At 43.8% G+C, this 15,094-nt stretch overlaps 1 protein-coding gene across 1 annotated transcript in view; it reads right to left on the reverse strand.

Annotated features, from left to right (window-relative positions):
* BAG4 (BAG cochaperone 4) overlaps positions 1 to 15,094 on the reverse strand; it is a 32,929-nt gene that overhangs the window by 15,383 nt on the left and 2,452 nt on the right. The window contains exons 2-3 of the mRNA XM_089661288.1: positions 779 to 871; positions 298 to 552 (exon numbers count right to left, since the gene is read on the reverse strand). Coding sequence (XP_089517414.1) covers positions 298 to 552; positions 779 to 871 — 348 coding nt within the window. The remainder of the gene's footprint in view (positions 1 to 297; positions 553 to 778; positions 872 to 15,094) is intronic.

Genomic DNA, 15,094 nt, shown 5'->3' on the forward strand with positions numbered 1-15,094 from the left:
TTGTGCAGGTGAATAAACTCTCTAATAATGTATACAGTTCATCTGTATGTAGAGGTTTTCCTTGAGTTCAGCATTAATTGCTTCTTAGATGAACAAATCTATACAGAATTCACAAAGCAGCTGGTTCATGCAAAAGATATTTCCAAGATACCAAGAAATGCTTGTTTTAATGACCATAACAGAAAAAGAACAAAACATTTTGGATGCATTCGCCAACTTATTTCCTGGATTTATCCAGTCATGCATAATGACTTACACATACCAATGTCAGTCTAGAAAAAGGCAATCATTACTCACCGGAGGAGCGGAGTATTGTGGATATTGAGGAGGCTGTTGAGCATAACCCCAATGTGGAGGGGCTTGCGGTGCACCAGCTTGTTGTTTGTAAGGATCAACAGTATAATGAGGCTGTGAGGGAGGAGGAGGAGGAGGAGGTGGTGGTGGTGGTGGTGGATAATAGGGATTTGGTGGGTGAAGGCTAGGATAAGGAGGGTTCATTGCAGACTGACCATAGGCTGGTCCATAGGAGCCATTGGCATAGTGCTCCATACCCTGTTAAAGACAAAAAAACAAAAACAAACCACTACACTTATCATATTTTAAATCTATATTTAAAAAACCCCACAACATATATTTTGTCTTCTACAAGCAAACCCCGATAAACTAAAAATGGGGTCCCTACCCCATGGCTTGTATAAAAGATCCTCCATTCAAATATACGATATAGAGAAGAGATTGGCCCCCTTTGTGCTACTACAGATAACAGGTAAGAACATACCTGTCCTCCAACTGTGTAATTGGGGGGATAAGGAGGTCTGGAGTGACCTGCACAAGACCAGCCACTTGGATCATACCCCGAATATGATGTGTTCTAAAAAAGAAAAGACATGTCTTTAGGGCTGAGCTTTCACATTTGAAAATACAAAATGCAACAGTAATGCAAGCACAGTAAATACGATGCAACAATTAAAAAAATAGATGGAAACCACTTAGTATATTAAAAATAAATACATTATCTATATATATATATATATATATATATATATATATATATATATATATATTTATACACACACACACACACATACAGAGTATCTCACAGAAGTGAGTCCACTCCTCACATATTTGTAAATATTATATCTTTTCAGTGACAACACTGAAGAAATGACACTTTGCTACAATGTGACGTAGTCAGTGTACATCTTGTATAACATGTAAATTTGCTGTCCCCTCAAAATAACTCAACACACAGCCATTAATGTCTAAACTGCTGGCAACAAAAGTGAGCACACCCCTAAGTGACAATGTCCAAATTGGGTCCAAAGTGTCAATATTTTGTGTGGCCACCATTATTTTCCAGCACTGCCTTAACCATCTTGGGCATGGAGCTCTCCAGAGCTTCACAGGTTGCCACTGGATCCTCTTCTACTCCTCCATGATGACATCCCGGAGCTGGTGGATGTCAGAGACCTTTGCGCTCCTCCACCTTCCGTTTGAGTATGCCCCACAGATGTTTCATGGTTACACTGTTGCCACATACATCTGGCCAGTGAGATGCAGTAGAAGAGGCTGCGGTTGTGTGTCGGGGTTTGTGTAAAGCAGTCATATATACACTGATGTATGCTCTTAACACACACCGTTTGCATTTGGAAGATACGTTGCAAGTCATTACGCAGGCTCCGCACAATGTACTGCTGTGTACATGAAGTCTAACAGCTTGCACTCTATTACATGTGCACAACTTTTGGTTACAAATAAACATTTAGCAGCCGACAAAGGATTCCCAGAGCACTATTGGTTAGCTAAACAGTGCAGCAGAACTGCCTGCTCTGAGGCACGAGCTATCTAATTGAAACTAAAGAGAGAGTTCATGAGGGAAGGAGTCACCACTGACACAAATGTGCCAGTTAAAATTTATGTAGAACTCCCTGGGTTTCCTTGTGCTGAAAACGGACATCAAAATGCACATAATTAAAATGGTATTAAACCAAAAATTTAATATATTGCAGCTTACGAACCATTAGATGTGGTGGCTGCATCCGTTTTCTTTTATTTGGCTTTTTTCCCTTTGTTTTCCCCTGGTGATTTGCCCAGTAATACACTTCCTGTATTAGTAAGACACCACTCTGGATGAAGGAGAACAGTGTGCAACTGACAATGCTGCTGTCTGTTGAGCCTACTAGCAAAACTGAAGCCAAACTCCCACTCACACTTTATAATCAGTTACAGCAAACAGGTTTTTTTTTCATTTTGGAATAAAAGGTTTTACATGAATAAATAAAAGCCGATCATTTAATCACCCGTCTGTGTTAAATGGTTTATCTCAGCCATGTAAACTGATATATTCTGCTGGAGAACCTGTGCTTTTGAAAAACAACAAACCAAATATTCTGTCTGGATCACCAGATGAAAATAGAAAAAGAAAGCCTAAAAAAGGAAACTAATACAGCCATCACATCTCTGAGCTGGTAAGCTTCAATATAATAAAATGTTTGCTTTTTAACTTAATACTACTTTAATAATTTTAAATAAAGCGAACGATAAATTCCAACATCTAACATAGCATGGATAGTGCTTGTGAATGATTTATGGTGTGCAATTCCTGTATGTCCTAGTGCACATGTGTCAAACACATTTCATGTGGCCCTCAAACCTCTCCCCCAGTTGCGGCAACATCACCCGCCCCCAGGCTGCACCCCCACCTTGTCTCAGCAGCAGAGAGGAGGAGAGAACTTCTACAGATCCTGCACCTTTCTGTGCATCAGCAGCGCCCTCTCATCTACGCCTCCCCTTGTATCAGAATTCTGCAGACTGCAGCAACTGACTCCAGCCCTCCTCTGGTCCTCCTCCAGACACTTTCTGCTTCCCAGCTCCACCCTCAGATTCTTCCCGGACAAGGCAAGGGGGTGCACTGTGCCATAAGAGAGGGTGGGTAACTCTTGATTTCTACTGATGAGGGTGCTTTTAAAGTCTGATGTGGGGGGTGAGGTGCTCTGGACATCTTGTTTTACAGATGCAACCCCCCCTTGAGGGCAACCATAATGCTGATGCGGCCCATGATGAAATGGAGTTTGACACCCCTGGCCTAGTGCATACACATCTCTCTAGGCTTCTAAAAGGGACCTTGCTTATATTCTCATTCGCCAAGATTTTCCAATTACAGAAAAATAATGTTCATCTGTAAGAATCCACTTTTCTAAAGGCCACGATTTCCACCCCCCCCCCCCCCCCCGTTAGAAATATTCAAATCTGACATTAAGCTGAACCTGTCACATAATCAAATACTAACGGAACCTGTCACATAATCCAACAATCCTAACTGAACCGTCACATAATCCAACAACACTAACTGAACCTGTCACATAATCCAACAATCCTAACTGAACCTGTCACATAATCCAACAACACTAACTGAACCTGTCACATAATCCAACAATACTAACTGAACCGTCACATAATCCAACAATCCTAACTGAACCGTCACATAATCCAACAATCCTAACTGAACCTGTCACATAATCCAACAACCCTAACTGAACCTGTCACATAATCCAACAATACTAACTGAACCTGTCACATAATCCAACAATACTAACTGAACCTGTCACATAATCCAATACTAACTGAACCTGTCACATAATCAAATAATAACTGAACCTGTCACATAATCCAACAATCCTAACTGAACGTGTCACATAATCCAACAATCCTAACTGAACCTGTCACATAATCCAACAATCCTAACTGAACCTGTCACATAATCCAACAATACTAACTGAACCTGTCACATAATCCAACAATACTAACTGAACCTGTCACATAATCAAATACTAACTGAACCTGTCACATAATCCAACAATCCTAACTGAACCTGTCACATAATCCAACAATACTAACTGAACCGTCACATAATCCAACAATCCTAACTGAACCTGTCACATAATCCAACAACACTAACTGAACCTGTCACATAATCCAACAATCCTAACTGAACCGTCACATAATCCAACAATCCTAACTGAACGTGTCACATAATCCAACAATCCTAACTGAACCTGTCACATAATCCAACAACCCTAACTGAACCTGTCACATAATCCAACAATCCTAACGGAACCTGTCACATAATCCAACAATCCTAACTGAACCTGTCACATAATCCAACAACACTAACTGAACCTGTCACATAATCCAACAATCCTAACTGAACCTGTCACATAATCCAGCAATACTAACTGAACCTGTCACATAATCCAACAATACTAACTGAACCTGTCACATAATCCAACAACACTAACTGAACCTGTCACATAATCCAACAACACTAACTGAACCTGTCACATAATCCAACAATACTAGCAAATTCTAAGCATGGTAGCTATGACAAAAAGTGATGGGAAAGGCGACATTTTATTCCAGCAGCAAAAGGTAAAGAGGAATCTCTCAATGGGAACACAGACATCAAAGAAACATAAACCTGAACTAGAAGCAAAAAACCCCAAAACTACCCAACCCCTCTGCCCCCCCCCCCACCACCAAATATAAAAAAAGTTTTGGCTAAAGATCAGGGGTAGACTAACCATTTGGAAACGAGGGCCCGGGGTCAGTAGGGGGCCCCATGAGATGCCCCTGGTACCTTTTTCATAGGCTTTTTTGAGTTTGGGCAAGGACACAGGGGCCCCATGATCCCCTATTGCCCGGGGGCCCCATGAGTTGTCAGTCCGCCCCTGCTAGAGATACATTTTTAGGATGCCGGACTTTAAATGTCATATTCATCTCCAAAGCAGCCCACAGACCATTCAATTAAGTAGCAGAACTAGCTTGCCTTGCTCAATACACAGGGCAGACAGGCTGGTGACCTTACCTTGGAGGTGCATTACAGGGAAGTGTCTTATTCAAATCTTGTTGCGTGATTTAAACAAGCATGAGTCAGTGAGTGAGGACACCATGCACAGGGTGAACGGGCCGAGCCGCTGGAGGAGGAGTGCTTGTATCATCATGCTCGGTACAAGTATAGACATACAGTCCTGGACAGATACCAGGATCAACCAAGGATGACGGCATGCAAGGTTGTGTAATGTCCTGAGAGACATCTATAGGAACATTTCTGGATGCAAACTGTTACAGCATATAGATTATTTAAAGGGACACTGGGACTTTGAAAATTCCTGGAAAAGATACATCTTTGTAAAGCCCCCCCCCCCCTCCAATGCTCACCTTGCAGGCACCTCCTCTATGCTTCTCCGTGGTAGCCGGAACTCAAAACCCCAGTGTCAGGCACTAAGGGGAGCAAGGATGTCACTCCCTGGTCATGTGACAGGGCTTATGTATAGCAAGAGACTGCTAGATCTGAGCACTGTCACAGAGGAGATCGCATGCTCTCCCATACTGAAAGCACTGGGTACTGTCACTGTCTGCGATGGAAAAGTGAGCGGAGAGGGATCTCTAGGAATGGGAGGTGGGTGGCTTTTACATACACTGTCACTTGTCTCTTTAAAGTTGAACTAAACTGTATATTTGTAAACTTCCCCATCCATTCACGTTTCCGTGCTTTACATTTCTAGCTGCAGCCATCTTGATTCATGTAATGTTTACTTCCTGGAATCCATCTGCCCTCAGCTCAGGCATTCAAGCAGGAGGGTCTGTTTAGCTGAGAAAGCCCCTCCTCCAAGATGACAGAAAGAAAAAAAAAACATTATAACTGCTGGGATGTATGACAGAATTTTGACCTAGGCCAGAAACCAGGAAGCAATTGAAGATATGTAAAAAAAGAAAAAAAAAAAAGCCCATTATGACTGCTGGGATGTACAACAGCATTTTGGCCTAGGCCAAAAACCAGGAAGTAACTGGAAATATGTAAAAAAAAAAAAAAAATGTTCAAAACAAATATATCTTCCTATCCATTTACTAATGCTAGCAGCAAAAAGATTACAACTATTTCATGTTGATAGAGAGAGTTTAGTTCAGCTTTAAAAGTGGTTGTAAACCTTTACGTATACCCAGTGAAGTGTATGGCCTGAGGTGATACACAGAGGAAAAACAAATTCTCCTACGTACGTTGTACCTGGTTATCTACAGCCATCTTTCCCCTACATGAGCGGTACTCAAACTTTTGAAGAGCAAGGGCCACTTAAGTGATTTGGTAATCAGTCACTGGCCACAACGAAATAAAATGCTTCAGAATTTTGATATTTTTTTTTAATAGAATAATAAAAACATTTCTGCCTGCAGCTGTTGAATACCGGCATGAGGGAGAGGAGGAGAAACTTTTAGTGGTTGCAGGAGGAAAATGGATAGGATTGGTTCCTGTATATGTTGCCCTTCCTCTCCAACTGTAAAACAGAATACAACAGGAAGGCTGCATGGGCCCCCTGGAGCATGGGGAGCGGTCACCTTTGTGACCCCTGACACTACATAAATGGTTTTACTGTCCTGTGCCCCCTATAAGGCTGCTTTCATACTGAAGTACTGCCGTTTACCCGCACTGCTGCACCTGCAAGTCAGCTGCGCCTTGTCATAGACTTCTATTATAAGTTGCAGGTGTGGTGCACCTTCAGAAACTGCACCAAACCCACAGGATATAATAGAAGTGTGCTTGCCTGGTTTGAGGTCAAGGGCCACATCAGAGGGCTTGCAGGGCCAAATGTGGCCCACAGGTTGGGCACCCCTGCCCTACATCCATCAAAGTGCAGAATTTACACAGTATCTCTCAGCTCTGAAAAGCAGGGGGTGGAGAGCTGAAGTTACATCAGTGAGTAGAGCTCTGAGAGCTGATTGGTGGAAAGAGGCACACCCCCCTCCACAAGGCTCAGAGGAACAGAGCTGAGGCAGTCAGTCTGCTGGAGGTCCCTCCCCGTCACCATTTTTCTCTTGGTGTCAGGAAAACTTGTCAGGAATGATTCATGCTGATAGCAGAGGAATGAAGCAGCAGACAGAAATGACACTTAGTGCTCTTAATTGAGACAAGTATACACACTATAGAGGGATATGCTTTGTTCATATTTCATGTCTGAGGTTTACAATGACTTTAAGAAGAATCCGAAATATTAAAAAAAAAAAAAAATTGCGGCATCTAAAACAGCCATTTTACATCATTTCAATGCAACCATATTACCATAAAAGTATTTCCTGAGAGAACCATATTTTTTTTATTGTCACCATTAACTGCCAGGCCCATGCAGATATTTAGAATTGTATCTCCCACGGGGCAAAGTTTTCCTCAGCATTAAACAGGAAAGTAAATCTCAAAGACATATTGCTATACTCCCTCCACCCAGGAGCAAGCCTCATCTCTAGATTTACTGCCTGATACCATCTGCATGGATCAATAAGAGATTACATCACAACATAGAAGGTCGCAGGAAGCGATAAAGAGAGCAACTTCTCGCAGAAGAGTGCGTGAGTCAGGGTGTCATGAAGACAAACAAGGCCAAACCAGTACCTCCAGGGTACGAAGGGCTGGGTGTATGGTAACGGCAAACAGAAGAATTGGCAGGATGAGAAAGGGGAAGAAGTATGAAAATGAAGTTTCCTATCATCATACTAGATGAGAACTACCCCACATGACAGATTGCAGAATGTAGACAAAAGTCATCAGCATGTCCCAAGGAAAGAGGGGCCCCCAACCTAAAGCCTGGTACACATGGGCCAAATATTGGCTGATTGAACAGAAACTGGCCAATATTCAGCCCTTGTGTGCAGCAGCCTGTCCAACAGAAGCCAGCCAAACATCCAGCTTCTGTCGAACGGGCATGCTGGGAAAACATCTGCCAATCGGCATCCGATCAGCCTTCGCATAGCTGACCAGTGTGTTCTGGTGGGGGGGGGGGGGGGGGGGAACAAACCCTCTGTAAAAACACAATAGTTCAGCATGGACATAGCTGTACTAACATGTTAGTCCAGTGAACTCCTCGTGAGCTCCAAACTCATACTGTGCACCAGGCTTAAAGTTTGGAATGTGCCTAACTGGTGGATCTTAGTCAATTGGAGATGCGGTCACCCAACTGAAGATTTTGTTTGGCGAGGGGGCAGGCAAATTCTGGGGCACATGCAAAGGGGGGAAAAAAGGGCAACAAGGGCAAAGCAACCACTTTCAGTTCCAAGATGGCTAATGGAAGGCGACTGGTATAAAAGGCCAGGTTTTGAGAAGGCAAGAGCAGAAATGGCTTGTAAAAACAGGCATCTTGGTAATCCACAACCCTGATACAGAGAGGGAAAGAGCTTGGAGCAATGTCTGAGGGCTGTATACCTGGGAGATACATGTGTTATGGCAATGATAGGTCGTGAAGCTAATCCCAACATGTAATAAGGAGGGGAATCCTTCTAATAACCACTCTTTGTGAGCAGTGTTGCACTTGTCATGCTGCTATGTTTTATGGGAATCCTAGTGACCCTGAGTGGTGGAAAACAAAACGTTCATGGACTGACTCAAAAGAGTCCACCAGCAGAACCTGGGAGACATTCACATAAAAGGAGCAAAGGAGGGGTTCTAATAAGAGTAAGTTCCTGAACATGGGACCTGACATGGACAAAAGGGAGAATGCATTACAACATTATTATTATTGTACCTAGTGTGTTAAAAAATTACAAATAATTTGTGTAAGAGATGCAGCTGCCCCTATTAAGTGAATAACCAATATTTAAAAATAGGCGCTACGCAAATATAATGTGCATAAATATATAGGAGGCTTGTTTCACAACATGCCCCTAGGGCCTAGAACAAACAGTTACATTTCCCACTGATGATATAAAAACTATAAAAGACAATGAAAATCCAAGAGTGAGTTCATGTTTTGAAAGACGTGACAGTCCTTTCTATTCCTCTATGCTATAACCCATATATGTGAGTGATTTAATATCTTCACCACATGACGGCAAATTATATATAAATTGCTCACTCACCAGACCTTTTGACCCCAATTAAGGTGGTCAGATGCGCATTTTGGTCATATAGGGAACCATCCTCTCCCGGACCCGGGGACGGGACGTTCAGCCATAGTGAAAGCGAGGCTTGGAGCGCACAAGCTGCAGATACTGGTGCCGGTACTACAGGCACCGCTCCATGTGAGTGCAGAATTGTTTGTTTTTGCTCATAATGTTTATTTAACAAATGCTACACTTAGAAAGATTTTAGATCTGTCTGGTTTATCTGAGCGGCCTGGCACCACATCTGCTTAAAGCGGAGTTCCACTCACCCTGTCAAAAAATAAGTCAGTAGCTACAAAAACTGTAGCTGCTGACTTTTAAAAAACAGCCACTTACCTGTCCCTCGGTGTGTCCCCTGCAGCCTGTTTCACTGGCCGTCCTGTATTCCAGGAGGCCGGCATCTTCAGTGTGGGCACCCAGCTGTGACAGCTTGTGGCTTCACAGCCAGGTGCCCACTGCGCATGCACGAGTAGCGCTGCGCTTCATGAATGGTCCTGTAGTCTTCTGGGACCTGTCATGTGTCCCAAAAGACTACAGGGAGGGAGGACACCTTCCGCTTCCGATCGCCTAGGCCAGGGGTAGGCAACCTGCGGCTCTCTAGCTGTTGTGGAACTACATTTCCCATGAGGCATTGCAACATTACAAAACTGACAGTTACAGCTATGACTTGCAGAGGCATGATGGAACTTGTAGTCCTGCAACAGCTGGAGGGCTGCAGGTTGCCTACCCTTGGCCTAGGCGATCGGATTGGAAGTAGGAGCTGGTACCTGTCAAATTTGGGTACCCGCTTCCCAAAGGTACCAATCCTTAATGGGGAGCGGGGGAGCAGTCCTTAAAGCAGAACTTACCCTTTTGGGTGGAGAATTTGCTGACAACCCCATTGCCTTAGCTTTTGGCCTCATCAATGGAGAGCTGCTGGCGGGGGAGCAACACTCTAGGAAAGCCTGAGAGGATGGTTCCCTACATGACCAAAATGTGCATCTGACCACCTTAATTGGGGTCAAAAGGTCTGGTGAGTGAGCAATTTATATATAATTTGCCGTCATGTGCTAAAGATATTAAATCGCTCACTTATATGGGTTACAGCATAGAGGAATAGAAAGGACTGTCACTTCTTTCAAAACATGAACTCACTCTTGGACTTTCATTGTCCTTTATATAGTCAGTGGGAAATGTATCTGTTTGGTCTTGGTCTAGGGCAGTGTTTCTCAACTCCAGTCCTCATGGACCCCCAAACAGGTCATGTTTTCAGGATTTCCCTCAGATGAAACAGCTGTGGTAATTACTAAGGCAGTGAAACTGATCAAATCACCTGTGCAAAATAATGAAAATCCTGAAAACATGACCTGTTGGGGGTCCATGAGGACTGGAGTTGAGAAACACTGGTCTAGGGGCATGTTGTGAAACAAGCCTCCTATATCTATGCACATTATATTTGCGTAGTGCCTGTCTATTTTTAAATATTGGTTTGTAAAAGGGAGAATGTGATTAAGAATACCTTAGATTGTACTACCCTTGAGGGTTAGGGACTGAAGTGAATGTACAATATATATGTAAAGCCCTGCGTAAATTGTTGGCGCTATATAAGCACCTGAAATAAATAATAAGAATGACATTAGGATATAGACCTAGGTACTCCAGTACATACAAAGTGCTGGGAGGAGCTCAAGAAGGATGTGGGATTAACCAAGAGGGCAAGCGTCAGCCTTTGGGCAACCGGTTCAAAGAATAAGCCTCAGGAACCTTGCAGTAAAAGGTCTCCTAGACACCTTGGGATGTGAATGATAAGGGTGCAAATAAGAGGAGTCTATAAGCTGATTGGCTACCAGGCACAGCTGCACCAGATTTTGCACTCTCCAGTTTTAGTAAATCAAGCCTATAGTGTGTTGACTTTGTCAGCAATATCAGGACTACATTGAGATGTGAACAAATAGGAAGTATAACCTGTCACAATGTATTTGCTAATAATACTAGAGGAAAACTCTCAAATGACAGACATAGGTGGAGATTTTCTAAAACTGGTGCACAAAAATCTGGTGCAGCTGTGCATGGTAACCAACCAGATTCTAACTTCAGCTTGTTCAATTAAGCTTGGACAATAAAACCTGGAAACTGATTGGTTTCTGTGCAGAGCTGCACCAGTTTTAGTAAATCCCCCCCTGTGTGTCAGCAATACAGGAAACATACAGAAGCCTAGTGACTTGCAGTAATTATGACAGATATTTTAAGTGTATGATGGAACCCGTGTCAATACATGGACCAGGGGTCATGTGCAGGACTTGGAAAGTCCCTGTAATTCTTCCTAAAAGGGGAGGGAAATGGGGCAACAAGTAGGGATGGGTAGTAGAAAACACAGAGAGGACAGCAATAGAGACTCATTATGTATCTCTTGGAAGACAGACTGAAATAAAGGACTACAACTCCAAGCAAGAGCAAATGTCAGGAGACGTTCCCCACTTCCAGGGGTTGGGAAAACCTTCATCATGAAGAAGGCTTCAGTTCAGGTCTAATGAGCTTAGAGGTGAAGGCTCTACCAAGTGTGGCCCTGCAATGATCCCTGGTGTGGAGGAGGGAGGTATGATTGTGGATAATGTAGCCAGCATATGGCAAAATCCAAAGAATATTTTTGTCTCTGGATAGTGTAGGGAGGGTTATAACCCTTGTAGTTTCCTTTTTGCCATCTGTGTCCCAGTGGGCAAGAGATGGCAGGGTGGGCATTTTCCTTTACTTCCGGTCCCATATCCAAAACAGGAAGTGAGCAAAATCTCTCCAAAGTGAGAGATTGTCACCAGAACTAGGGGTTGATTTACTTTAAAGCGGAGTTCCACCTGAAAAAATAAAAAATGAAAGTCAGCAGCTACAAAAACTGTAGCTGCTGACTTTTAAAATACAGCAATTTACCTGTCGCTCAGTCCAGCGGTGTCCTCACTAGCCGTCTTCTCTCCATGGTGCCGGCATCTTTAGTGTGGGCACCCGGCTGTGACAGCTTGCGGCATCACAGCCGGGTGCCCACTGCAAGAAGCAGGGTGCCCACTGCTTTCTGAATGGCTCTGTAGTCTTCTGGGACCTGTCACGTGTCCCAGAAGACTTTGGGGAGGGGGGAGGACAACTTCCGCTTCCAATCGCCTAGGCGATCGCAGCGGAAGTGGGAGCGGGTACCTGTCAAATTCGGGTACCTACTCCCCAAAAGGTGATATTTTCGGTGGAACTCCGCTTTAACTGGAAAGTGCAGAATCTGGTGCAGCTCTGCATAGAAACCAATCAGCTTCCAGGTTTTTTCTTTGCCAAAGCTTAATTGAACAGACTGGAGTGAGAAGCTGACTGACTACCAAGCACATCTGCACCAGATTTTGCACTCTCAAGTTTTAGAAAATCAACCCCCTAGTGTCCCAATTAGAATATTTCTCCTTTAGGCCCCTTTCACAGGTGCGGACTGTTTGTCCGTTTTTCATCCATTCATTGACAGATGAAAAAGGGACATCAGTGCATCTCTATGGAAAAATGGATGATCATCCGTTTACATCCGCATCCATTAACATCTTTTTTTTTTTAACTGGATCAAAGCCCTGTTTTTTGTTCCATTAAAAAAACAGAACGGACGAAAAATGGATGTAAATGGACAAACAGTCTATTTTTGCATTGGTAGTGGATGTAAGAAACGTATGTAAAAACTGATGTATACTGATGTAAACTTCATCCGTTTTTTCTTTAAAAATATGTGACTGAACTGACAAAACGAACGGTCCACGTGTGTGAAAGGGGCCTTATTCGTTTTCTGGTGACAACGCAAAATATGGCTTCTCTGTAATAATGGTAAACAGGACAATCAAAGAGGGGAATCTTCCTAACAGGACAGAGAGGGGAATCTTCCTACCAGGACAAACAGAGAGGAGAATCTTCCTACCAGGACAAACAGAGAGGAGAATCTTCCTACCAGGACAAACAGAGAGGGGAATCTTCCTAACAGGACAGAGAGGGGAATCTTCCTACCAGGACAAACAGAGAGGAGAATCTTCCTACCAGGACAAACAGAGAGGGGAATCTTCCTACCAGGACAAACAGAGAGGGGAATCTTCCTACCAGGATAAACAGAGAGGGGAATCTTCCTACCAGGACAAACAGAGAGGAGAATCTTCCTACCAGGACAAACAGAGAGGAGAATCTTCCTACCAGGACAAACAGAGAGGAGAATCTTCCTACCAGGACAAACAGAGAGGAGAATCTTCCTACCAGGACAAACAGAGAGGAGAATCTTCCTACCAGGACAGAGAGGGGAATCTTCCTAACAGGACAGAGAGGAGAATCTTCCTACCAGGACAAACAGAGAGGAGAATCTTCCTACCAGGACAAACAGAGAGGAGAATCTTCCTACCAGGACAAACAGAGAGGAGAATCTTCCTACCAGGACAAACAGAGAGGAGAATCTTCCTACCAGGACAAACAGAGAGGGGAATCTTCCTACCAGGACAAACAGAGAGGGGAATCTTCCTACCAGGACAAACAGAGAGGGGAATCTTCCTACCAGGACAGAGAGGGGAATCTTCCTACCAGGACAAACAGAGAGGAGAATCTTCCTACCAGGACAAACAGAGAGGGGAATCTTCCTACCAGGACAAACAGAGAGGGGAATCTTCCTACCAGGACAAACAGAGAGGGGAATCTTCCTACCAGGACAAACAGAGAGGGGAATCTTCCTACCAGGACAAACAGAGAGGGGAATCTTCCTACCAGGACAAACAGAGAGGAGAATCTTCCTACCAGGACAAACAGAGAGGGGAATCTTCCTACCAGGACAAACAGAGAGGAGAATCTTCCTACCAGGACAAACAGAGAGGGGAATCTTCCTACCAGGACAAACAGAGAGGGGAATCTTCCTAACAGGACAAACAGAGAGGAGAATATTCCTACCAGAACAAACAGAGAGGGGAATCTTCCTAACAGGACAAACAGAGAGGAGAATATTCCTACCAGGACAAACAGAGAGGAGAATCTTCCTAACAGGACAAACAGAGAGGGGAATCTTCCTAACAGGACAAACAGAGAGGAGAATCTTCCTAACAGTGCTCTGATGATCAGTGTACATGTCCCCTCTGAGGAATGCCGATTACCAGCTCTCCTCTCCTCTGTCAGCGCAACTGCTCGTGAGGAGAGGAATGGCGATAACCGGCATTTCCCCATTTACATGCGATCAGCTGTGATTGCACACAGCTGATCACATGACCGAGCCAACATCTTCGGCTCTTTCCATTGATCGGTGATCCCGTGTCCAAGGGAAACAACACACCACTGATCGCCATGCTGTGTGCCCCCGGAGCCGCGCACGTGCGTTTACAAATGAAAATCCATTGAAAATAATGCCTCGGTTTACAAATTTTTTACAAAGTACGAAGTGTATGTTGGTGCCGATTTTTAAATGTAATTGCCGGCTTTTTCTTTCTTCACTATAGCTCACAGAATTAGCTATCACTTTCCGCGGAGCTAAAAGATACATTGTTTCTTTTAAGAAACTAAAAGGAAACTTTGTTTCTCTTAACTTGGGGAAATAAACTAAAAGAAAAGAACTTTATTTTTTCTTTTAGTGGGGGGGGGGGGGTGGTAGTGACGGCGAGCATCGTGATTGACGTTGAATCTACTGCGGGGGACATTGTTTTAGTTTTTTCTTTTATTAAAGGACTTGGCAAAGACAGTGTCCTGTCTATTTTGCACACTACACTTTTAGTTTTTTGGGAATGAGTAGGGGTATAATGTACCCCATACTCATTCACAAAAATGGGGGAGAGGCCCGAGATCTGGGAGCCCCCTTGTTAAAGGGGGCTTCCAGATTTTGATAAGCTCCCTGCCCACAGACCCCCATAACCACCAGCCAGGGTTGTGGGGAAGAGGCCCTTGTCCTCATCAACACAAGGACAAGGTGCTTTGGCACCCCCCCCCCCCCACCTATGCTGAAGGCATGTGGCCTAGTATGGTTAAGGTCATTCAGCTGTCAGTGGGGAACCCCGCTGGCAGCTGAAACAATAACACATGGTTGTTGCTACTAAAATACCACATGACTTGATAAAATTACTCATGCAGGATTTTAGTAGAGTTTACTTTTTTTCTGATCTGATCTCCAGAATGGGTGAATTGGTTTTCAATGTATTCCTATGGGAAATGGCGTTTCGGTTTACGA

The sequence above is a fragment of the Staurois parvus genome, unplaced genomic scaffold, assembly GCF_062004578.1.
Source record: "Staurois parvus isolate SC_StPar_1 unplaced genomic scaffold, SC_StPar_1.0 ptg001328l, whole genome shotgun sequence".
NCBI lineage: Eukaryota > Metazoa > Chordata > Amphibia > Anura > Ranidae > Staurois > Staurois parvus.